The sequence below is a fragment of the Mirounga angustirostris genome, unplaced genomic scaffold (genome assembly GCF_029215605.1).
Source record: "Mirounga angustirostris isolate CCGP_5_RB_7025 unplaced genomic scaffold, mMirAng1.0.hap1 SCAF_6, whole genome shotgun sequence".
NCBI classification, from domain to species: domain Eukaryota; kingdom Metazoa; phylum Chordata; class Mammalia; order Carnivora; family Phocidae; genus Mirounga; species Mirounga angustirostris.
The window spans coordinates 25981890-26006318 of NW_026991714.1; the positions used below are offsets into that span (position 1 = coordinate 25981890).

General features: G+C 40.5%; 2 protein-coding genes and 2 non-coding genes across 10 annotated transcripts in view; 2 read left to right on the forward strand and 2 right to left on the reverse strand.

Annotated features, from left to right (window-relative positions):
• The window catches only part of MDM4 (MDM4 regulator of p53), a 61702-nt gene extending 47761 nt beyond the window's left edge, over positions 1 to 13941 (reverse strand). For 5 of the 7 annotated variants that reach the window (XR_010412213.1, XR_010412212.1, XM_064593954.1 and 2 more), the window contains exon 1: positions 13786 to 13940. The gene's annotated coding sequence lies outside the window, so the exon portion shown is untranslated. Of the gene's footprint in view, positions 1 to 13785 lie in introns of all 7 variants that reach the window. The other 2 variants (XR_010412214.1, XM_064593955.1) reach the window with 1 other exon arrangement.
• A 4658-nt stretch (positions 13942 to 18599) lies between these two features.
• On the forward strand, positions 18600 to 19545 carry LOC123845667 (large ribosomal subunit protein uL1-like). The gene is given in 2 exon segments (XM_045876377.2): positions 18600 to 18608; positions 18846 to 19545. Coding segments are annotated over 2 exon segments (696 nt in total). The 3' UTR covers positions 19533 to 19545.
• Positions 19546 to 21878: 2333 nt separating this feature from the next.
• On the forward strand, positions 21879 to 21951 carry TRNAK-UUU (transfer RNA lysine (anticodon UUU)). The gene has a single exon. It is a non-coding gene; the product is annotated as a tRNA-Lys (tRNA).
• A 280-nt stretch (positions 21952 to 22231) lies between these two features.
• TRNAK-UUU (transfer RNA lysine (anticodon UUU)) lies at positions 22232 to 22304 on the reverse strand. Its single transcript has one exon. It is a non-coding gene; the product is annotated as a tRNA-Lys (tRNA).
• Positions 22305 to 24429: the final 2125 nt, after the last annotated feature.

Below are 24429 nucleotides of genomic sequence, written 5' to 3' on the forward strand. Positions count from 1 at the left end.
TTTAATTTTATTGTAAACTAAATATAACATAAAATTTACCATTTTTAAGTGTACAACTCAGTAACATTAAGTACATTCACAATACTGTACACCATCACCACGATCCACCTCCAGAACTTTTTAATCACCAAACTGAAACTCTGCACCCATTAAACGACGAACTCTCCAATGACTTCCTCTCCCCAGGCCCTGGTAATCACAAAACTACTTTCTGTCTCTATGAATATGCCTATACTAGATACCGCATATAAGTGAAATCACAACATTTGTCTTTTTGTGTCTGGCTTATTTCACTTAGCATAATGTTTTCAGGATTCATCCATGTCACAGCATACTTTATTTTGATTGTTGTACAATATTTCAGTGTGTGATGAACATTTGGGTTGTTTCTAGGTTTTCACCATTATGAATAGTGCTACTAGTAATATTCTTGTACATGTGCAAAAAAAAAAAGTGTCTCTTAGGCATATCTGTAAGAGAAATTGCTGGATCATAGCATATGTGAATACTCAACTTTAGGAACTGATACCAAACTGTCTTCAAAGTGTCTACACCAATCCACAATCCCATCAAGAATGTGTAAGATATCCTGTGAATCCATCTCCTCTCCATTATCCGACCTTATGAGTCTTGTTATCCAGTAAAGCATGTCTTCTCCCTGTTCTTTTTTAGAAGTGACCAGCTATTCTTGGCCCCCTAACTTTTTAAGTTTTCAATTTTAATTCCAGTATAGTTGACATACAGTGTTCTATTAGTTTTGGGTGTGCAATATGATTCAACAATTCTATACATTACTCCATGCTTATCATGGTTAAGTATACTCTTTAATCCCCATCACCTATTTCACCCATCCCCCACCCACTTTCCCTCTCCTCTGGTAACCATTAGTTTGTTCTGAGAGTCTGTTTTCTTGTCTGTCTCTTCTTTTTTTCCTTTGCTCTTTGTATTGTTTCTTAAATACCACAGGAGTGAAACCATATTTGGCTTTCCTCTGACTTATTTCACTTAGCATTATACTCTCTAGCTCCATCCATGTTGTCGCAAATGGCAAGATTTCCCTTCTCTTTTATAGCTGAATAATATTCCAATATATTGTGCATATATACCAATCTTCTTTATCCATTTATCTATCGACAGACACTTGGGCTGCTTCCATAGTCTGGCTAGTGTAAATAATGCTGCAATGAACATAGGGACGCATGTATCCCTTTGAGTTAGTGTTTTGTATTTTGGGGGTAAATACTCAGTAGTGCAATTACTGGATCATTAAGGGTAATTCTATTTATAACTTTTTGAGGAACCGCCATACCATCTGCCACAGTGGCTGCACCAGTTTGCATTCCTGGCCCCTTATATCTCTTCCATATAAATGTTATTATCTTTATCAAGTTCCATAAAAATCCCTCTTGGGATTTTGAATGAAATTACACTTTATATATAGATCAAATTGTTTCCTAATCATTAACATATATTTCTCTATTTATTAAAGACTTATTTAATTTCTTTTAGTAGAATTTTTTAATTTTCCCTTTAGAGATTTAACACGTTTGTGTTAGAATAATCTTGAAGGTTAATATTCTAATACTATTGTGATGCCTTCTCATTATAATTTTTAGTTTTTGCATATATACAAAAATACAAATGACTTTCATTGATCTTCTATCCAGTCACCTAAATTTACATTATTTCTAATAATCTGTCTGTATATGCTTCTGCTTTCTATGTAAATGGTTATATCATCAGCAGATAATAAAATCTTATTCCCTCCTTTCCAATTCTTACGCTAATTTCTTGTCTTACTTTACTGCTTAGGACTATCAACACAGTATCAAATACACACAATGATAGTGAGCATCTTTGTCTCTGATTTTTAAAAAAATGCTTCTAATGTTTCCCTATACGTTTTTTTTTTTTTAATGTTTGTTCTTTAACAGTTATTTTATCAGTTTAGAAGGGTTTCTTTTCCTCATTAACTAAAAATATATCATGGAAAAGTTGTTTTTATAAAATACTCTTTCTGAATCTATTGAAATGGTCATGATTTTTTTTAAATCTATTAATGTAGTGCCTTTTGAATTTCATTTATGGATTTTATAAAATTAAACCTTACACACCTGAGATAAACCAAACTTGACTTGGGGGTATTACCCTTTTTTGTACACTGCTAGTTCTGATTTGCTACTTTGTTTAGGTTGTAAAGTCTATAGGAGGGAGTGAAATGGGCCTACAATTTTCCATGGTCAAGTTTTTGTCTAGTTTGGGTGTAAGCACTAGCAGGCCTAATAGAATAATTGTTGAATAGTCCCTATTTTTCTATTGCCAGGGGAAAAAATTCTACAAAATTGAGATGTTCTGGTCCTTGAAAGATTGGTAGAATTCACCTCTGAAACATAAAACTCAGTGTTTTCTTTGTGGAAGATTTTTAATCACTATTTTAAGAAATTGTAGCTTGATATTCAAGCTTTTTATTTCTTCTTCCATTTGTCTAAGTTTTCAAAATTACTGGCATATAGTTGATAGTATTCTCTTTTAATCTGTGTGCAGATGCATCTTCTTTTCCATTCGTGGTATTACATCTTATTACCTCTTCTACTTTTTAAAATTTTATTCTGTTGATCATTTCCCAATTTCTTAAGCTGGACATTTAGCTTACCCCTTCTCTTATAATTTGAATTTCTTAAGGCAACAAATTCCTCCCCCTCCTATCCCAGCAATATTTTTTAATTTAGCTCACAGGTTTTGCTATATAAAGTTTTCATTATCATTCAGCTGTATTTTTAAATTTCCATAATTTTTTAAATCCCTGAGCTTGATAGCTATGCCTATGCACTGTATTTTCTCAATTTACGTTTTATGATTAACTCCTAATTTAACAGCACGGTGGGGAGATATCATCCTCTCTATAAAACCTGTTCTTTGAAATTTTTAAGGCTTTCATCTGGTCTAGTTAGTGATCAATTCTATATATAATGTATGCTTGCAAAACTCTGTATTTGTTATGTTAAGCCTGTTGGCTTTTTATAATCTTACATATCTACTAATTTGTTAGCCTGACCTGCAAATAATTAAGAGAGATGTAATGAAATCTCCCACTATAATGGTGGATTTGTCCATTGATCCCAGTGTAGTTCTGCCAATTTTGCATCATCTATTTTAAGGACTTTTAGTCAGAGGCATACATGCTTTAAATTACTAGATCTTCTTGCTGAACTGACATCATATTATTGTCAGTATACTGTCATCATATAGTGATTCTTTCCATCCCAATTAAGACATTCAGTCCTAAAGTGCATTTTATCTAGTATTAGTGAGGTCACGCCAACTTTCTTTTAGTAATTCCATGTATTTTACCAATCTTTTAATTATTTTTACATGCCCTTAAACTTTTGGTGTATCCCTTATAAAAAACATGTATCTGGACTTTGGATTTTTTAATCCAATTTGTCAGTTTTTATCTTTAACTAGTAAATTTAGTCCATTCACTCTAATTAGTATATATGGATGTTTCTGCCTCCTGATTTAGCATTCCAGTTTGTTCCACTCTTTCCATGCTTAATGTTATTACCTTTCTTAAAAATTCTATCTCCGTCAGCAAGAACTTTAGTATGATTATCATCTGGACTTTTAATCCTGAGATAGATATATTTTTCTTTTTTTGCCTTAGCCTTTACAATAAATATCAAGAAATTATAATCACCTTTACTTCACAGATCTCTTGTAACACCTCCTGGATTTGAATCTCCTAGTACTTCATCCAGAACTGGGCTCAATATGGGTCTTTGTACGGCAAGGCTCCCAAGACCTCATACGCCTGAGAATTTTTTTTTTTAAAGATTTTATTTATTTATTTGACAGAGAGAGAGAACACAAATAGGCAGAGCGGCAGGCAAAGAGAGAGGGAGAAGCAGGCTCCCCGCTGAGCAGGGAGCCCGATGCGGGGCTTGATCCCAGAACCCCAGGATCATGACCTCAGCCGAAGGCAGACGCTTAACTGACTGAGCCACCCAGGAGCCCACCTGAGAATATTTTTATAATCCCTCCTATTCAAATGAATGTGGGTGGGTATAAAATTCTAAGTTTCTCTTCAAAACTCTGCGAAGTTTTTTTGTTTTCCTGCATTTAGTGATGCCGTTAAAAACTCTGATGTCAATTTGATTTTTGTTCCCTGTAGTAATCTGTTCTTTCTCTCTGAGGCTTCTTTTGACTTTTTTACTCTTAAATTTCACTATAATGTTCCTGGAAACAAATTTTTCCTGATCTCTCATCTTCAGCTGTCTTACGGATATTTTGCCTCTGAGGACATTCATTTAAGGAAACTTTCCTTCTGAGGACATTTATTATTTTTTAAGATGTATTTATTTTAGAGAAAGCACAAGAGCATGTGGGGGAGGGGCAGAGGGAGGGAGAGAGAATCTCAAGCAGACTCCCCACCCAGCACAGGGCTCGATCTCACAAGCCTGAGATCATGACCTGAGCCAAAATCAAGACTCAGATGCTTAACCAACTGAGCCACCCAGGCACCCCCCACTTTTTTTTTTAATTCTAAAAGAGAACTATTTTTCCCATTATTTCAAGCATGTCCTTCTTTACTTTTTTTTTTTTAAATGCAGGCTCCAGGGGTGCCTGGGTGGCTCAGTCGTTAAGCATCTGCCTTCGGCTCAGGTCATGATCCCAGGGTCCTGGGATCGAGCCCCGCATCGGGCTCCCTGCTCAGCGGGAAACCTGCCTCTCCCTCTCCCACTCCCCCTGCTTGTGTTCCCTCTCTCGCTGTGTCTCTGTCAAATAAAATTTTTAAAAATTTAAATAAATAAATAAATGCAGGCTCCATGCCCAATGTGGGGCTTGAACTCATGAGATCAAGAGTCGCATGTTCCACCGACTGAGTCAGGCCCCCCCTCCTTTTCATTTTTATTTAAGATTCCTATTATTTAGGGGTGCCTGGCTGGCTCAGTGGGTGGAGCATGCAACTTCTGATCTCGGGGTTGTGAGTTCGAGCCCCACACTGGGTGTAGAGATTGCTGAAAGATAAAATCTTTGGGGTACCTCGGTGGCTCGGTCGGTTAAGTAACTGCCTTCGGCTCAGGTCGTGATCCCAGGGTACTGGGATAGAGCCCCGCGTCAGGCTCCCTGGTCCGCGGAGAGCCTGCTTCTCCCTCTCCCTCTGCCTGCCACTCAGCCTATCTGTGCTCTATGTCTCTGTCAAATAAATAAATAAAAGGACGCCTGGGTGGCTCAGTCGATTAAGCGTCTGCCTACAGCTCAGGTCATGATCTCAGCGTCCTGGGATCGAGTCCTGCATCAGGCTCCTTGCTCAGCGGGGAGCCTGCTTCTCCCTCTGCCTGCCGCTCCCCCTGCTTGTGTGTGCTCTTTCTCTGATAAAGTCTTTAAAATAAAAAATAAAATCTTTTAAAAAATAAAATTAATGAAATTTAACGAAAAGATTCCGATTATTTAGATGTGAGTACCTCTACATCTATTTTCCTTACCTTTCGGTTTTTCCTTTAGATTTTCTTTTTATCTTTTTATTCTGGGAGATTTTCTTGATCTGGAGTTCATTCTTCAACTGTATCCATTCTGTTATTTCAACCATTGCATTTTTCAACCCTACTATTTTGGCTTGGTTCTCTCAGCCCCCGCTTATTCTTATTTCAAGTTCTTAAGATGTTCCCTGTTTCTTTTAGGATAATTATCAGTCTTTTTTTTTTTTTTTTAAAGATTTTATTTATTTGACACAGAGAGACACACCGAGAGAGGGAACACAAGCAGAGGGAGGGGGAGAGGGAGAAGCAGGCTTCCCGCCGAGCAGGGAGCCCGATGCGGGGCTCGATCCTAGGACCCTGGGATCATGACCCTAGCTGAAGGCAGACACTTAACGACTGAGCCACCCAGGCGCCCCATATCAGTCTAACTTTAAACTCTAGGTCCATCTGTTCTATTATTTCTGTTCCAATGAAACTTATACATTATTCTTCTCTTGAAATACCTGTGCTCTTCAACTGTCTTTATTTTCCTCTAGAGGATAGGAGATACTCTGACAGGCAAAGAATATGGGACAAGACCAGATTCCAGCCCATAGCAGCTGCAGTAAGCTGGAATAAGGGAGAAAATTAGTAGTAGGGGCATCTGGCTGGGTCAGCCAGAAGAGCATATAACTCTTGACGTCAGGGTTATAAATTCAGGCCCCATGGTAGGTGTAGAAATTACTTAAAAATAAAATCTTTAAAAAAAAAAACAAAAGAAGTACAAAAGTAGAAATCCCCAACCACCAGAAAACCACATCACTCTCCACCCCACTCAATCACTATCCAGATCAAAGACTCATCCTTTTTTCCCTAGGAGAAGTAGCACTATGATGGGATTTGGAGAGACCTAAGGACTTAGAAGGTAAGAGACACAGAAGTGCTGTCTCAGGTCAGTCATCACCTATTTTTCGTCAGCTTCTCACAAGTATACACTTCTGTAATGTCCTGATTCACTCTTGAGGTAAACTGGACTGGGCTCTGAGTCACAGGTGTAGAAAAAGGTAATTCCAAGGTAAAGAGGCAGGGGAGAAACTAGAGTGTTCCAACAGTTCCTTTCCCCCATGGTTTTATTCTCCTACAGCCACACCTGGCTGACTCCTGTCCCAGACCAAACACCGCCTCCCCACGCGCGCACACAGGTTCAAAAACAGCCCACATCACCCATCTGTTTCTCACAGCATTTTCCTATTACCGTTCCTGTAGGGACGATTTTGGGAGGAAGCCAGCAGTCATGCTAATTCAGCACCTTAGTAGGATCAGGAATTGACCACTTGGCAGGTCTGAAGAATTTTTTTTTTTAAAGATTTTATTTATTTATTTGACAGAGAGAGACACAGCGAGAGAGAGGGAACACAAGCAGAGGGAATGGGAGAGGGGGAAGCAGGCTTCCCGCCGAGCAGGGAGCCCGATGCGGGTCTCCATCCCAGGACCCTGAGATCAGGACCTGAGCCGAAGGCAGACGCTTAACGACAGAGCCACCCAGGCGCCCCAGGTCTGAAGAACTTACTAAACGTCAGTAAGGTTTTCCTACTTTGCTTTAATACCTGGTAGAAAGTGTCCTGCCATTAAAAACAAAACAAAGCAAAACATTGTTTTAAGGGCCATGGAAGTTAAGGGAATGGAGATAGGAGTGGGAGGATTTTTTTTTTTTTTTTTAAAGATTGTATTTATTTGACAGAGGGAGAGAGAGCACAAGTAGGCAGAGCAGCTGGCAGAGGGAGAGGGAGAAGTCGGCTCCACTGAACAGGGAGCCCGACACGGGGCTCGATCGCAGGACCCTTCCCCATGAATGGAAGGATTTTAAAATGAGAAAATAGGGGCGCCTGGGTGGCTCAGTCGTTAAGTGTCTGCCTTCGGCTCCAGGCATGATCCCATGGTCCTGGGATCAAGCCCCGCATCAGGCTCCCTGCTCGGCGGGAAGCCTGCTTCTCCCTCTCCCGCTCCCCCTGCTTGTATTCCCTCTCTTGCTCTCTGTCAAATAAATAATAAAATAAAATAAATAAAATGAGAAAAAGTGGAAAGAATGGGAGGGAAAACATGAGCAAAGGCACTGTTCAAGAACATATGTGAGAAATGAAGTCAGCTCACAAGCTCTGAATCCAAAGCAAGATCTGGCTCTTTCCCTTTCCCACTTGGAGTCTCTTTTGATTACAGCAGGGTCAGGTATTGTTACTTGCTCCTTAAAAGAGGAAACTGAGCCTAAAAGAAGTCAAATAACTTGCCTGAGTCTAAAGCTTATTCTTTCCCACTATGCTACCAGTGAGCAGTTACATTCCGTTGCTCAAACCAGAAAGTTGGGGGCACCTGGGTGGCTCAGTCAGTTAAGCGTCGGACTCTTAATTTCAGCTGAGATCATGATCTCAGGGTTGTGAGATCAAGCTCCATGTCAACCTCCGCGCTGGGCAGGGAGTCTGCTTGGGACTCTCTCTCTCCCTCTGCCCCTCTGCCCCCAACCCCATGCGTGCGCTCTCTCTAAATAAATAGGTTTTATTTGTCAGAGAGAGAAAGAGAGCATGCATGCGCACAAGCAGGGGAAGCAGCAGGCAGAGGGAGAAGCAGGCTTCACACTGAGCAAGAAGCCCAATTCGGGACTCGATCCCAGGACCCTGGGATCATGACCTGAGCCACCCAGGTGTCCCAATACATAAATAAATGAAACCAGAAAGTTAGCAGTCACCTTCTCTCTCTTCCCGTTACCACATCATCAAACCTGATCAATTTTAACTTCGAAATATTTCAAAACCACCCCTTCTTTTCATCTCCATGACTATTTCCCCAAACCAAAAATGTTACTTCCTGCGTGCATCACTGAAACAGACTCTTAACTGGTCTCTCTAACCCCCTTCAAACCAAATTCCACACTACAGCTAGAAGGATTAAAAAAACAAAATCAAAAAACAAACCCAATCCTACAGTGCCAGGCCCTGCTCTAAAACTTGCTACTGCTCTAAAGATAAACACAGAATCTAGCCCGTCTTGCCAGTCTTTCCTGTTGCACCTCACCACACTGATCTTTTAGTTTCTCAGTGCATTTACTTCCTGCTTCAGGGCCTTTGCACACATTGTTCCTTCATTTGAACCACTGTGAGTTCTGCCTAAGACTGACTCTTCCTAGACATTCTCGTCTCAGGTTAAATACCAGCTCAACAATCATTAATAGATAATAAACGGTTTAAGTAAAAGGCTGGGGGAGGAGAACTTTAAAACACATGGAGAAGGCTGAGAATACTTGACCACTGACAAAACTCTCTAAAAGATGGTCATTTGCATCAAGTACTTCCTGATGTGGAGCAACAGGAAGCACCCAGAACCTCCTACCTCCTATGAAGTATTCTTGACAAAAAACAACTAAGCTTCTACATCCAACTACTAATTACCTGCTTATAGGAAAAATGGAGGGTAAAGGAATAAATAATACCAAAAGCAAAATAATTAGCCAAACCTAGAATGTAGGAAATTATACAGGATCTCAGATGGCGGGGCTGGGGGGGCTGCTGGAGCGGGGCGGATATGGTTAAGTGGGGAGACCATGACTGAGGCTTAAAAAAACAAATAATACAGCATGTGGACCTTGTTCATTCAAGTCCTGATTCAAAGAAACCATCTGTAAATGCCATTTTTCTCTGAACAATCATAAAATTTTGAATTATGTACTAGGTAGTAAATACTAAGAAAATCGTAGTAAAAAGGCACTGATAATTTTTTTAAATCCTGACCTGATAAGAAACACATCCTAACATATTTAAAGGTAAAATGACACATTTGTGATATGCTTTAAATATTTCATTAAAAAATTGAAAAAGGGGCACCTGGGTGGCTCAGTTGGTTAAGCGACTGCCTTCAGCTCAGGTCATGATCCTGGAGTCCCGGTATCGAGTACTGCATCGGGCTCCCTGCTCAGCGGGGAGTCTGCTTCTCCCTCTGACCCTCCCCCCTCTCATGCACTCTCTCTCTCTCAAATAAATTTAAAAAATTAAAAAAAAAGAAAAAGAAAATCTTAAAAAAAAAAAAGAATTGAGAAAAAATAGAAAAAATATTGAATTGAAATAACACACTTTATTGAGTGGTACACACCAAACAGAAGAAATCACAAAAATTCCAATTATCTATTGCATCTTGAAAAACTAGTACTCAGAAAATACTCCAGTTACGAAAAAGAATCTACATTATTAACTGTACTACTTTGGCTCTCTGGAAATGTTTCTTTCCAGCTAATAATAAACCTTAGAGATAAGTATAAAAAGCTGAAAAGAGGGGCACCTGGGTGGCTCAGTCAGTTAAGTGTCTGCCTTGGGCTCTGATCTGCAGGGTCCTGGGATCAAGCCCTGCATCTGGCTCCCTGCTCAATGGGGAGTCTGTTTCTCCCTCTGCCCCTCCTCCCCCACCCCCTCGTATTCTCTCGCTCTACTCTCTCTCAAATAAACTTTTTAAAAAATCTTTTAAAAAGCTGAGAAGAACTTGTCTACTAAATGAATGAGGGAAGAAAGTTCTTTCTGCAGTTTTCTTGCTTTCATAAGAACTCTCCCTTTGGACGCCTGGGTGGCTGTTAGGTTGAGCGTCTGCCTTCGGCTCAGGTGATGATCCCAGGGTCCCGGGATCGAGCCCGCATCGGGCTCCCCGCTCTGCAGGAAGCCTGTTTCTCCTTCTCCCTCTCCCCCTGCTTGTGTTCCTCTCTCACTGTGTCTTTCTCAAAAAATCTTTTTTTTTTAAAGATTTATTTATTCATTTATTTATTTGAGAGAGAGAGAATGAGAGACAGAGAGCATGAGAGGGAGGAGGGTCAGAGGGAGAAGCAGACTCCCTGCCGAGCAAGGAGCCCGATGCGGGACTCGATCCCGGGACTCCAGGATCATGACCTGAGCCGAAGGCAGTCGCTTAACCAACTGAGCCACCCAGGCGCCCTCTCAAAAAATCTTAAAAGAAAAAAAAAAAGGAAGAGTTTATTTACAAAAAAGGATTAAAAAAAAAAAAACCTCTCCCTGGAACAAACTGATGGTTGCCAGAAGGGAAGAGGTGGAGGGACAGGCAAAATGGCTGAAGGGGAGTGAGAGATACAAGTTTCTGGTTAGGGAATGAGTAAGTCACAAGGATAAAAGGTATAATACAGGGAATATAGTCAATGGCATTGTTGTGTGGTGACAGATAGTAGCTGCACTTGTGGTAAGCACAGCATAATGTATAGAGCTGGCAAATCACTACATGTCCACCTAAAATGAATGTGACATCGTGTGTTAATTGTATTTCAACTTAAAAAAATAATAAATACAATAACCCAAAAGGACTCTTCTTCAAGAGAGATGTGTTTATTGACAGAGAAGCCATGGGACACCTGGGTGGCTCAGTCGGTTAAGCATCTGCCTTCAGCTCAGGTCATGATCTCAGGGTCCTGGCATCAAGTCCCCTGTATGGCCCCCTGCTCAGTGGGGAGTCAGCTTCTCCCTCTCCCTCTGCCCTTCCCTCTTGCTCTCTCTCTCAAATAAATAAAATCTTAAAGAAAAAAAGAAAAGAAAAGAAAGCCAATTCCACCACTTCATTCCACAATACAGCAGAATTAGGGATATCCCAGAGCAGGTCAAACTACCCTGGCTTTTCAGTGCATTTGAAGCGTGAAGGACTACCGCACATGAGCCTGGAGAGGTGACTCAGGAGGCACTTCCATTTCCACACTCTCACTCCCCTCACTGCGTATGTGTGCAAGAGCTTATACAATTGGTCTCCAACTTACAGTCTCCATTCCTGCTTGGTACTCTTCTCCAAGTTTCCACTTTCACCACTCAATCCCCACCATGACGAATGATGAACTCAAGTGTCTTCAATGTGTCCAATCCTTTTATCACTTACCTCCCAGGTGTTTTTAGTACTGAGTTTTTCAAACTACAAGTTGTACCCCCGTGAGTCTTAACTGCTCCCCTCCATTAATGATATAGAACAGAATAGAAAATAAAAGTAAATAACAAAGGTAAGTTTTGTTTTGTGGAACCTGTTTCTGTTATTGAAAATAGCCAACACAACACAGTTAAGCACCTTTGTATCAGGCACTCTTTAAAGCAATAACTTTTTTTTTTTCAATAACTCATTCAATCCTTACAGAGATCCTATTAGGTAGATATATTATTGTCCTCATTTTCAAAGGGGAGACTGAGGCAGAGAAGAAGATAACTTGCCAAAAAGTATGGTCTTAAGAGTCCAAGCACTCTGGCTGCGGAGCCAGAGTTCTTAACCATTCCCCCTCCTATGCATAATGGGTCACAATATAAAACATTTCTTACTGGGGGTCATGGTTTAAAAAGTTTGAAATCCACTGCCTTTGGATTTCACATAGTATCAGGTACCTGTCCTTCTTCCTCTTCTGTGATCTACTTTCTATTGAAAAGTCTTATTCTTTTACCTAGGTCAAAAGTCACTTCCTTGGTGACTCTTGACACCCCAAGGGAAGCTGATGACAACAGAGCCCCTCTATTACCACTTACTACATTTTATTTTTTATTTGTGTCCTCCACTGGACTAAAATCAGAAAGCAGTTTAGGGCGCCTGGGTGGCTCAGTTGGTTGAGCGACTGCCTTCGGCTCAGGTCATGATCCTGGAGTCCGGGGATCGAGTCCCGCATCGGGCTCCCTGCTTAGCGGGGGGTCTGCTTCTCCCTCTGACCCTCCTCCCTCTCATGCTCTTTCTCTCTCTCTCTCAAATAAATAAAATCTTTAAAAAGAAAAACTTAAAAAAAAAACTACCGTACCATTCAGATGTTTAGTTCTTACCAAATCTGTTACACACCTACACAGGCAAAATGTGTAGCAAGAGTATATTCCATTTGCAAAACAACATGCCAGGAACAACCTAAAACTCCATCAGTGGGGAACTGGTGAACGAAACTGTTGTACAACCCTCTAAAGCAATACTATGCAAGTGTTTAAAAGAAAGTATATGTATATTTGATGGAAAGCTGTCCCTGATATTATCTGAAAAACTTAAGGTGCATAACAATGCATACAAAATGATCCCACTGTTGTTTAAAAATGTGAGTACTGGAGGAAAAAGTCAGGATGTTATCAAGCAGTTAACAGCAGCTAGCCTGAGGAGAGAACCGGTTAGGGTTAATGAACAGTTGAACTTTACACACTTCTGTATTATGCGCCTTTTTTTTAACTTCAGGCACACGTCTACCTTTTTTTATATATATAAACTACAAAAATGGGGCGCCTGGGTGGCTCAGTCGTTGGGCCTCTGCCTTCGGCCCAGGTCATGATCCCGGGGTCCTGGGATCGAGCCCCGCATCGGGCTCCCTGCTCCGCGGGAAGCCTGCTTCTCCCTCTCCTGCTCCCCCTGCTTGTGTTCCCTCTCTCGTTGTGTGTCTCTCTCTCTGTCAAATAAATAAATAAAATCTTTAAAAAACAAAAATTTAAAAAATAAACTACAAAAATTTGTGATCCTGACCAGTACTGTGTGAAACAAAATATTGTGAAATAAATACTTTAAAAATAAATTATCTTTTCGTGTCAGGAAGGTATGAGGAGGGAGGAGACAAAACCTAAATTAAGATGCAGGAACACTTAACACAAAAAGTACCAAGTACCTTTGACAGATACTTGTTCGGGGTGGAGGAGCTTCCTAACCAACACAGAGCTTTCCTGATGACAGGGGAAAAGCAACAGCATGTTCTACGGGTGTTGCTTTAAAAGAGCGGTTTTCAAAATCAGGGATGCACAAGAATCAGCGGGAAAGTGCCGTTTAAAATACGCATTCCCGAGCCCCATCTCCGGATGTTCTGCTTGGGCGGGTCTGGGTGTGGCCCCGAAATGAGCCCTCTTCAAACAAGCACTCAAGTGTCTCTGACACAGATGGTGTGCAGCCCTGAAAGTTACTACTTTCAAATCTTGAGACACATCGATGTCATTCTTCCCCCCTCCCTCTCCGGCCACCTCTTTCCTCCAAAGAGCCTCAGTACGTTTCTAATGCTGCGTCCAGTTAAACATCGTCCACCGACCATTTCGACTCCAGGTGTAACCTGATGGCCGAACTGCTGCAAGCACGTCACTCCACCTCCATTTTTACCTTCCTCGGGGCCTCAGCGCATAACCCTTCCCCCACCAGCCCTTCTTCCGCCCGGCGCGACCATCCCAACGCCGCCACCCACGCCTCAAGCTCCACCTGCCCGCTGCCCCAGATCCGAGGCCCGCCGAACTGGCCACACCACCGCCCGCTCCCCGCTCTCCACCTCCTGTCCCCAGCCGCCAGGGACCCGGCCGCCGAAACCCAAGAGCCACACCTTAAGGCCGCTCCATGAGTCGCTCCCCCGCCGAGCCCGGGGGGGGGGAGGGGGCGTCAGTCACAGGCCCTAAGGCCTCAGCAGCATTTTGAAACGGCGAGTAGTGAGGGCGCAACTTCCGGCCTCCTGAACCCGTCTCGTACCAGAGCTTCCGGTGAGGCCTCCGGAAACCATAGAGGCTCCACTGGAGGGCTAGAGAGGTAGAAAGGCTGAGCTCTCCCTACCATAGAGTAGAGCCCAGTCCAGAGAGAGAGAGAGTCGCAGGTCCGGGACGACTGAGTTTTGAGGTTTCTAGAGAAATCGTTTCAGGAACTCACAGAGTCTGATGGTATTCACAGACGTGTCCTAGGAGATCAAAAATCGAGGAGGGGAGAAACCTAATAGCATAGTCAGAGGCAGCCTTTCGCTGTTCCAAAAAACGCCATTCCCACTGTTCCTCAAGGTTAACTTACTCTTACTCCCCAGAGGTGGTGGCTGGAGAGGGCAAACAGCATGTTAGTGTTGTCGCTAATTGGGGGAGATAGGATTAGAATATACACGAATAACTCAAGATACGTGATAAATGCTGAAAGGTGCAAAGAACCAGGAGGTGGAGCTTCTTTGGATCGTACAGCCTGATAAAAGCACCTGCAACAAATCGCAGGTTGGCCGACTTCCACCTCGGCCGATGCCAAATGGTATTATCCCTCCCAAATACCTCATCTCATTTATTTCAGGATGATTCTAAATGTTAGAGGATTTTCTGAGCTGAAGTATGTGACTTTGCAATTTCTACTGGTTTCAGTTATACACTTGGTAGAACAGAGTAAGGAGTCATTCTTTGTAATATGAATACTATTCAGTCATTTGAAGACAGTTCCCATGTTCCATCCCTAACCCTGTCCCTTGTTTTTCTGCAAGCTAAAAATCCCCTCACAGCCTTCCAACTATTTATTACTTGACATGGCTTCAAGCCACCCTGGTCACCATGTTCTGAATAAGTACTTGTTGGTCCTGTTTAAAATGTGGCTCCCCGGACTGGGTACAGACTCATGTTAAATAAAATGGGGCAATGACCTCCCTTAATTTGCACATTGCACCTTGCTCTATTTCTGACATTAACCTTCCGCATAGCTGGGAGATCCAGATTTCTGTAAATGAGCTGAAGAATTCATTCCTTTTTCACAGTTGTTCTGAAAGAGCTTGAAGTCAGCAACCACCTCTCTCAAAAAATAAAGGGGAGGGGCTTTTTTAGATGAACCACTCTCAACTGTTTCTCCTCTCTTTTTTGTGCAATTAATTTTAGTGTTGTTTTTTTTTAATTCCCAAACAGTAATTTGTATCTTTTAAATAGCATCCAGTTAGTTTAGATCTCTTCCTCCTGTCTCCTGGACTCTTGGAATTATGATCCTGTCCGGCAACTCATTTTGTTTAAGATCAACAAACATTTGTTGAACACCTACTGTGTGCCAAGCAACAATCTAGAAGATTCCAAAGCAAGTAACGCCTGGAATCTGTCTAGTGGAGGAGTCAGTCCAGGTAAAGAGAATGTGGTAAGTGTGGTTAACCTTGCCTGGAAGGTCGAGAGAGATTAGCTCTTTCACTTTTGCATTTTGCAAAATTTTGATCAACATATTTAATTTGCCTTTATCAAAAGTCTTGATAAATATGTTGAATGGTTAAGAATAGAGCTTTCCCCTCATGTTTGACACTGATTCGTGATTAATCATTCATCTTCAAATGTTCTTAAACCACTACTGATCCTACCTAATAGTGGTCAATATCTGGCAACATTTCGCTATCCTTTCCTAAGGAGTTCATAAAATTTCATCAAATGACTTGCTCTAATGAAAATAAACCATAACTAGAGCATTTCTTCTCCTCATCAAGTAAACTTACCAAAAAGAAAATGAAATTAGCTTAACAAGCTCATAACTGACTCAGTGATCACCACTTCCTTCTCTAAGAACGATACTCAAAAACCGTTTATTTAATAAAGAGACAGGAAATCTGGGTTTAGTCTAGTTATTTCTAGAAACCAGAAAGTTACACAGTTCTTCAGTTTCACAGTCTGTAAATAAAATGGCTAAACCAGATGATTTTTCTAGAGCCCCTCAGAGTTCTAAGGGAACTAGAAGTCAATGTTATTGATCTATAGTCTTTCTTAAAAAGTTATAATGAACTACTTCACACGTACAAGGTATAAAGAAGAATATAATCTCCTTTTCCCCACCACTCTTCCTAAAGAACAATACTTTACCTATTACAAAAAAGTTTCCTATAGTCTATTCTCCTATGGCATCTCCCTCCTTCAACTCCAAAACGAACTATTCTGAATTCGGTATTTACCCCTGCCATGGACTTCCTTAGACTTTAGGATTTATATATGTATATATTCCTTAAAAATATTTTATGCTTTTAAAATGTTTATAAATGGCATCAAACTGTATGTATTCTACTACAACTTGCATTTTTGCTGATCATTTTGAAGTTTCACAATGTTAAATCATGTATAGTTGATTTTCAATATTATTTAGTAATGTATAGTAATATATTGAATTGTGTAATTGTTATATAGTAATTGTGATTTTTTAAAATATTTTATTAATTTATTTGACAGAGAGAGACACAGCGAGAGAGGGAATACAAGCAGGAGGAGTGGGAGAGGGAGAAGCAGGCTTCCCGCGGAGCAGGGAGCCCCATGCGGGACTCGATCCCAGGACCCTGGGATCATGACCTGAGCCAAAGGCAGACACTTAACGACTGAGCCACCCAGGCGCCCCAGTAATTGTGATTTTCTAGGGCTACTATCACAAAATACCACAGACTGGGTGACTTAAACAATAGAAATTTGTTTTCTCACAGTTCTGTGTGCTAGAAGTATAAGATCAAGGTGTTGGCAAATTTGGTTTCTTCTGATACCTCTCCTTGGCTTGTTGTACGTGGCTGCCTTCTTGTTTTGTCCTCAACACTTGGTCTGTAAGTTGTCTGCATCCTAATCTCTTCTTATAAGGACACCAGCCATAATGGATTAGGGCCCACCCATAGGACTTCATTTTACCTTCATCACCCCTGCAAAAGACCTGTCTCCAAATAGAGTCACATTCCCAGGTGCTCAGGGGTTAGGTCTTCAACACAGTAATCTGGAGGTAGGGGGACACAATTCAGCGTGTAACAGTAATGAATGCACCACAATTTTTTATTCATAAATACTTAGGTGTTTCCAATCGTTTGCTGTTACAAACAATGCTGTCATCGACATTCTTGTACTTGTGCACTCTAGGGAGTAGAATTATTGGGTCACAAACACATTGTCAACACTACCAGATCATAACACAGTGCTCTCCAAAGTGTTTGTAGATGTATACACTCCTGATGGGTGTGTATAAGATTCTATTGCTCACATTATAGACAATAGCCAAACTATGGAAAGAGCCCAAATGTCCAATTACTAATGAATGGATAAAGAAGATGTGATACACACACATGAGAATATTATTCAGCCATAAAAAAAAAAAAATGAGGGGCGCCTGGGTGGCTCAGTCGTTAAGCGTCTGCCTTCAGCTCAGGTCACGATCCCAGGGTCCTCGGATCGAGCCCCACATCGGGCTCCCTGCTCCGCAGGAGGCCTGTTTCTCCCTCTCCCACTCCCCCTGCTTGTGTTCCCTCTCTCGCTGTCTCTCTCTCTGTCAAATAAATAAATAAAATCTTTTCTAAAAAAATGAAATCTTGCCATTTGCAAAGAAGTGGATGAAGCTACAGTGTATTATTGCTAAGTGAAATAAGTCAGTCAGAGAAAGACAAATACCATTATGACCTCACTCATATGTGGAATTTAAGAAAGAAAACAGATGAACGTATGGGAAGGGGGAAAAGAAAAAAAGAAGAGAGGGAAACAAGCCGAAAGAGACTCTTAACGATAGAGAACAAACTGAGGGTTGATGGAGGGAGGTGGGTGGGGAGTGGGCTAGATGGTGATGAGCACTGGGTGTTGTGATGGACCACTGAATTCTACTCCTGAAACCAATATTACACTATATGTTAACTAACAAAATTTAAATTAAAAAATAAATAAATAAACTAGAAGTGCCGCAATTAAAAAAAAAGATTCTGTTGATCCACATCTTCGCCAATCCTTGGTATTGTCAGATTATTAAAAAAAAAAAATGTGATAGATGTGAGAATTTCTCATGGTGGCTTGATTTATATGGTGGCCCATGATTATTAGTAAGGTTGAACGTTTTTTCGTATTTATTGACCATGGTTACTCACCTGTGAATTGCCTGTCCATATCTTTTGCCCATTTTTCTGTTGGTTTGTCTATTCCTTACTGATTTATACGAGTCCTCTATGTAAACTGGATATTAATCCTTCTTGATTATATATATCACAAAATAAATCTTCAAATCTACAACTTGTTTTCACTTTTTAAATGTCTTTTGATAAATAGTTTTTTTAAATGAAGTCAGATTTATTAATTATTTTATGTTTCACTTCCTTTTTTTTTATTTAGGAGATTCTTCCCTGTTTTGGGGTCATAAATATACTCTCATATACTTTCTCCTAAAAGTTCTAAAGATTCACTTTTCACATTTAGGCCTTTAATTCATCCTCAGTTGATTTTTGTGCATGTTATAACATGGAGATCCAATTTTATTTTTTCAATTTGAAAAATAAATGTCTGGCTCTATTACTGAATCTATAAACTGAATGTGAGCCTATCTATAGTCTCGAATTAATCTTTCCTTCCTATTTAACACAATCTTTGAAGGTTTTGTAGAAGAATAATCATTTGAGTGGACCTTAAAAAATGAATAGGATTCCAAGAGGCAGAAATGGGAGAAGTAATTTGAAGAAACATGGCACAAATAATGAGATGAGGAATTTAGAAGAGACGGTCTTAAAACGGAAAAGAATCTACTTTGATCAAAGTGTTGGTCACTGAGTAAAAGATTGGCATGGTATTGAATCCCACTGTCCAATATAATACCCACCAGCCACGTGTGGCTTGAAATGTGGCTAGTCCAAATTGAGATGTGCTCTAAGTGTAAAATACACCTCAGATTTCAAAGACTTAGTAGGGCTTTTTTCTGGTTACTGCGGTGCAAGGAACCATAAGCAGCAGAGTCTCCCGCGAGACCCTGTATGAGGCAGTGTGGGAAGTCCTGCACGGGAACCCGCACAAGTGCCGGAAGTTTTCAGAGATGGTGGAGCTGCAGATCAGCCTGAGGAACAATGACCCTTATAAGGACAAATGCTTCTTGGGCACCGTCAGGCTTAAGTCCACTCCCCGCCCCAAGTTTTCCGTATGTGTTTTGAGGGACCAACAGCACTGTGATGAGTCCAAGGCTGTGGATATTCCCCACATGGATATTGAGGTGCTGAAGAAACTCAACAAGAATAAAAAATTAGTCAAGAAGCTGGGCAAGAAGTATGATGCCTTTTTGGCTTCAGAATCTCTGATCAAGCAGATCCCATGAATCCTGGGCCCATGACTGAATAAGGCTGGCAGGTTCCCTCTCTTGCTGACCCACAATGAGAACATGGTGGCCAAAGTGGATGAAGTGAAGTCCACAATCAAATTCCAGATGAAGAAGGTGTTGTGTCTGGCGGTGATGGTTGGCCACATGAAGATGACAAATGATGAGCTCATGTACAACATCCACTTAGCTGTCAATTTCCTGGCATCATTGCTCAAGAAGAGTTGGCAGGACATCCAGGCTTTATACATCAAGAGAACCATGGGCAAGCCCCAGTGCCTGTACTAAGCACAGTTTAATAAACCCTAGTGTGCTACCATTAAAAAAAAGACTTAGGAAAAAATACTGTAAAGTATCTCAGTAATGTTTTATATTAATTACATATCAAAATGATATTTTGGATATATTGGGTTGAAAAAATATATAATTAAAATTAATTTCATCTGTTTCTTTTTACTTTTCTTAATGTGGCTACTAGAAATTTTTAAATAACAATTGTGGTTTGCATTATATTATATTGGGACTGGTATGGAATGCCAGCAAAGTAGGCCAGGACCAGATTGTGGAGGATTTTGAATGGTGTTATAAAAAGTTCCATGTGTCACTCATTAAAGTAGTAGGAGAGAATCAAAGAGTTTTGAGGAAAGGAAAGGCAGTTTAATATTCCTAACTTAATGACTAAGCATCCTGTCTGCACACAGCCAATTTTAGAAACCATTTTACCATTAGCTCTGGGCAGATGATTAATTCTGGCAATGTGATTCTGATGAGAATATTTGATGTGGTAGTCCTTGCGTTTTTATTGTAGCACGAATGAAACAAATCTAATGTGTGGCTCCTTTAAGGGGAAATTGGGACATAAATGAGCCAAACTTTTAATAATTCCCCATTACTTAGGGGATAAAGTGATTCTTTTTGTCTGGAATTAACTCAGTATTGTCAGCTTTCAAAATTCTCTACATCTCCCCCCAGTCCAGTCAAATATGTTTAAGCCTTATATACAGTATGGTCACTATAGTTAATAATGCTGTAGTGCATATTTGAAAGTTGCTAAGAGAGTAGATCTTGAAAGTTCTCATCATAAGAAAGAAAACTTGTTACTGTGTGTGGTGACAAGTTCACTAGACTTATTGTGGTGATCATTTTGCAATGTATACAAATACGGAATTGTTATGTTGTGCACCTGAAACTGTTATAGGTCAATTATACCTGGGTAAGAAAATAATTGTTAACATATGTTAAGTGTTGAAGTGTAGATAGTGTTAGAATGCTAGAAAGAGCAGAATCTGTAGTCTGTTCTTGTTACTTCTCTGCCATTGTCTTTACGTGACTTCATGATTGCTTATTTCTTGTCAGACACCATTCTAAACAATTTGTATAAACTATCTTAGGAATTCTCACAATTACTCTATTGTCCTGAGACACAGAGAAGTAGCTTGCTCAAGAACACATAGTGGAATAAGGTTTGTTTTTTATTTTTTGGAAGTAAGCTTTCAAAGAGGGGCACCTAAATTCAGAACCCAGGCTTTATGTAGAAACATTTATCCTTTCAGTTTTTCAATGGACACATATGCACCTTTTTAAAAAATTGCTTTGAAATATTTCCTAACTTAACAATATTTTGCAATTTTTCCCGAGTTGTATTCTTGTATAACATGATTATTAGTAGCTATATAATATTCCATGTATTAAGGCTGTACCATAATTTGTATAGCCGTTTTGTCATTTGCAATATTTTCCAATCAAAATACCATGACGATCTTTCCTGTAATCAAGTTTTTTTTATACACCCTTGATTATTTCTCTAGGACAAATTCCTACAAGTGAAATTTCTGGGCCAGAGCAATCACTCCTAAAGCGCTGGAATTAAGCAGATGGAATGAAGGGAAAGCAACAGAGACTCTTCACTGTCCCACCCTCAGCCCCATGGTGGGTAATTCTCCAAGACCAGCCCTGTAGAAGAAGGCAGTGCTCAGACTGCTGATGGATGTGGAAGAGAAGAGCCTCCAGGGCTATGATCAATGAAATCTCTCCACTGGCACGTTCAGCTTTCCTGTCTCTCTGGCTTGCAGGGCTACTGCCCCCCAGGGTCACGGCTGGGGACTTCCTCCAGGGTTTGCGTCACTTAAAAATTACTTGGACGTCTTCAAGGGACGTATAGGACAATCACACTATCCCTCTGCAGGGTCCTTTCTCGCACTCCAAACTACGCAGTTCAACCCAGCAGCTTCCGAGCAGTGTATTTATATTCTCTCTTAATCTTTTCTTTTCTGTTGTCGGTTCGGCTTTAGAACTGATATCCGCCCTATTATCAATAGTAAAATAGATCTGATGCCACTATACAACACTTCAAAGGTGGTAAACCTCGCGTCCCCTTACTCCTGGAGAGAGATTACAAATCAAAGAAGCCTACGTGATCATGGTTATTGAGCATATAAATACCTCGAAATTCTGAAGTAGCTGCTAATGCTGGTGAAAAGTGCGTGATTTAGGTCTTCTGTTTCTCTTTGTTGTAGGAATCCTGAGCTTTCTCGGGTTTAAAACAGTTTCACAAAACACAGGTGGAAGAAATCGAGTACACAAGGTTCTTTATTCTTATGTAAGGCATTGTAGTAGAAGCCTTTTCTCGTGAGAGCCCGGATAGCTCAGTCGGTAGAGCATCAGACTTTTAATCTGAGGGTCCAGGGTTCAAGTCCCTGTTCGGGCGCTTTGCTTTAACGTTCGCGTTTACTTTTCTCTTCAACTATTAACAAGCTGAGAAACGCAAATTTTGTCTCAATGGGAAACCACTGCGCAAAAACTGCCATATTCGCCAAGAAATTAAGTGATTTTGCATAGTCGGTTTTTCTCTTCCCTGAGAACACATTTACCTTGCATATTCTAAAAGCAATGAAAAATTGAATTCAGTTTAAAGTGGAAGTACGTTTTATCACAAGAATTTCTTATGCTAATATTTGGTAATGTAAGTAAGGGGCAAAAGCCACAGACGCCCGAACAGGGACTTGAACCCTGGACCCTCAGATTAAAAGTCTGATGCTCTACCGACTGAGCTATCCGGGCGCTCTTAAGAAACATTGCTCTTCTGTTTACTTGATATAATTCTAATAAGTTACTTCTCTGGCAAAATACATTTTAAAGTGCCTTTTTCAACACAATAAAGAAAAACATTCGCTTTCCTATCCTTTTCTCCATTTACTTAAGACACATGTTCTTCAAGTTCTCTCATATTTCATGTTTACTCAATTGCCAATATCTACAAAACTGAAACGAAACAGTAGTAACTTACAAGACAAGGCATCCAACATTAAGCTTTCAGACATAGAGTTGCAACCTCTTTTTATTATAATTCTTCTGTCTTCTATCACTTCGCTGATAGGACCTCTTAATTTTAGTTAACTCTATGGAGCCAGATTACCGTATTTGTCCCCTTAATGAAAAATACATTTCCATTCACTAGATGATGTCGCTGTTAGATAAGCATTCCTCAGCACAAAAGAAGGAAAGACGCATTTGATTCATGAATAGAGGAGCTAATAGAAGAAAATAAAAGTAACAGTGGGAACGTGGGACCAAATTCAGATTGAGAGAAAAGGAGCTTAGACTTTTAAGTTTTGATCGAAGTTTTGCCTTTCCCCGCCTTCCAGGCAAGTTGCAGTTTTCAAGTCAGGCTCACAAAATGAGCCCTCCTAAAGCAGTGTGCACCAGTAGGAGCAACATGGAGTATTAAGAACAAAACCCTCCAGATCAGCCTAGTCTTTCTTAAAATCAGTTTCATCAACCCTGACGCATAGGGTGTGGAACACAGGATTATGAAATTTCAAAAACTGATAAGGATATTCATTTTTTATTTCTGGGAACTTGAGGCTTCTAAACACAATGAACAACAAAACAGCTCAGCCTCAGTTGGAGGGATTTCTTTCCTATAATTGTCTGGTTCTTTTAGAACAAAGACCAACAAATTATGTGATCCTGAGCAGGCCTGGGTTTCCACATCTATAAAATGAGGGAATTGATTGGTTGACCTGTAAGATACCTGCTAAATCTAAATCTATTACTTTTCCCACTGTGAATAAGATTAGAAGTAACAGACTCAAAATGCAACAGGAAGGAATTATTTAACTGAGCAAATGTTTATTGATCATTTATGATGGCTTAGGTCCTGTGCTAGCTCTAGAATAGAAGATAAATTGGACATGGATCCTGCTTACAGCCTAGGAAAGAAGGTGGACACTTAAGCCAACCACTTTAACAAAGTAATGAATGCAGTAATAAGAATCAAGTACAGCATGGCAGGAGATGAGCCTGGACAGAAAGGCCGTGGTTATTAAATGAGGATGGGGACCCTCGAGTTTTCAGCAAGAAAAACACAGGTCAGAGTTGAATTTAAACAAGTTACTGTCAGAGGTATACAGAGTAGATTGTAATGAGCCACCAGACATTTGTCATTTACTTATTCAGACATGTCTTGAGCACATACTGTGTTAAATAAGGAAAACTTCTTGCTCTGTTTTTATGAAATGCATTATACCTAACCTTTTTTTTAAGGAAGGGAAATGGTATCTGTCCAGGCTCCCTAAAGGGCAAAGAACAGAGGGACCTTGAAGGTTTTTTTCTTTCCCTTGAGCAGGGTCTTTGTTACCTGGTATTCCCTTTCCTTCAGGATAATAAACCTGCTGTTTAAAGTTGAACAGACTGAATGAGATTGACCCATCAACTTGCTTATTGAGTACCTACTATTTCCACAGCAGTAAACTAGGCACAGTGGGAAGGAAAACAGTAAGCCCGAAAGAAAAGTGGGGAGTGTATATTGGGTTTGAAGGCTGGTGAACAGGTTAGTGTGGCTGGAACGGAGGAAGGTAGAGAGAGGAGGTGTCAGATACAGAAAAGCTGGTCAGCTTTCAGGCCAAGGAGAAAAATTATATCATATAGGCAATGGCAAAGTTTGAAAGTTGAATCGAAGGTTTGTCTTGTTAACACTGCAATGTCCCACCTGAGGTAGCAGGAACTGAATCGTCTTTGCCCTACGTTGCATTACACACACCGGCAGGAGCGCTCTCTTGTACCATATTTAGCGATAACCCTGGAGTACTTCGAGCTTCTCACTTCCCATACTGTCTAACTTAATTCTCCCGCTAGAGGGCAGTCTAAACTCACAGATTCTATGTTGGGGACCCCGCCCCACATT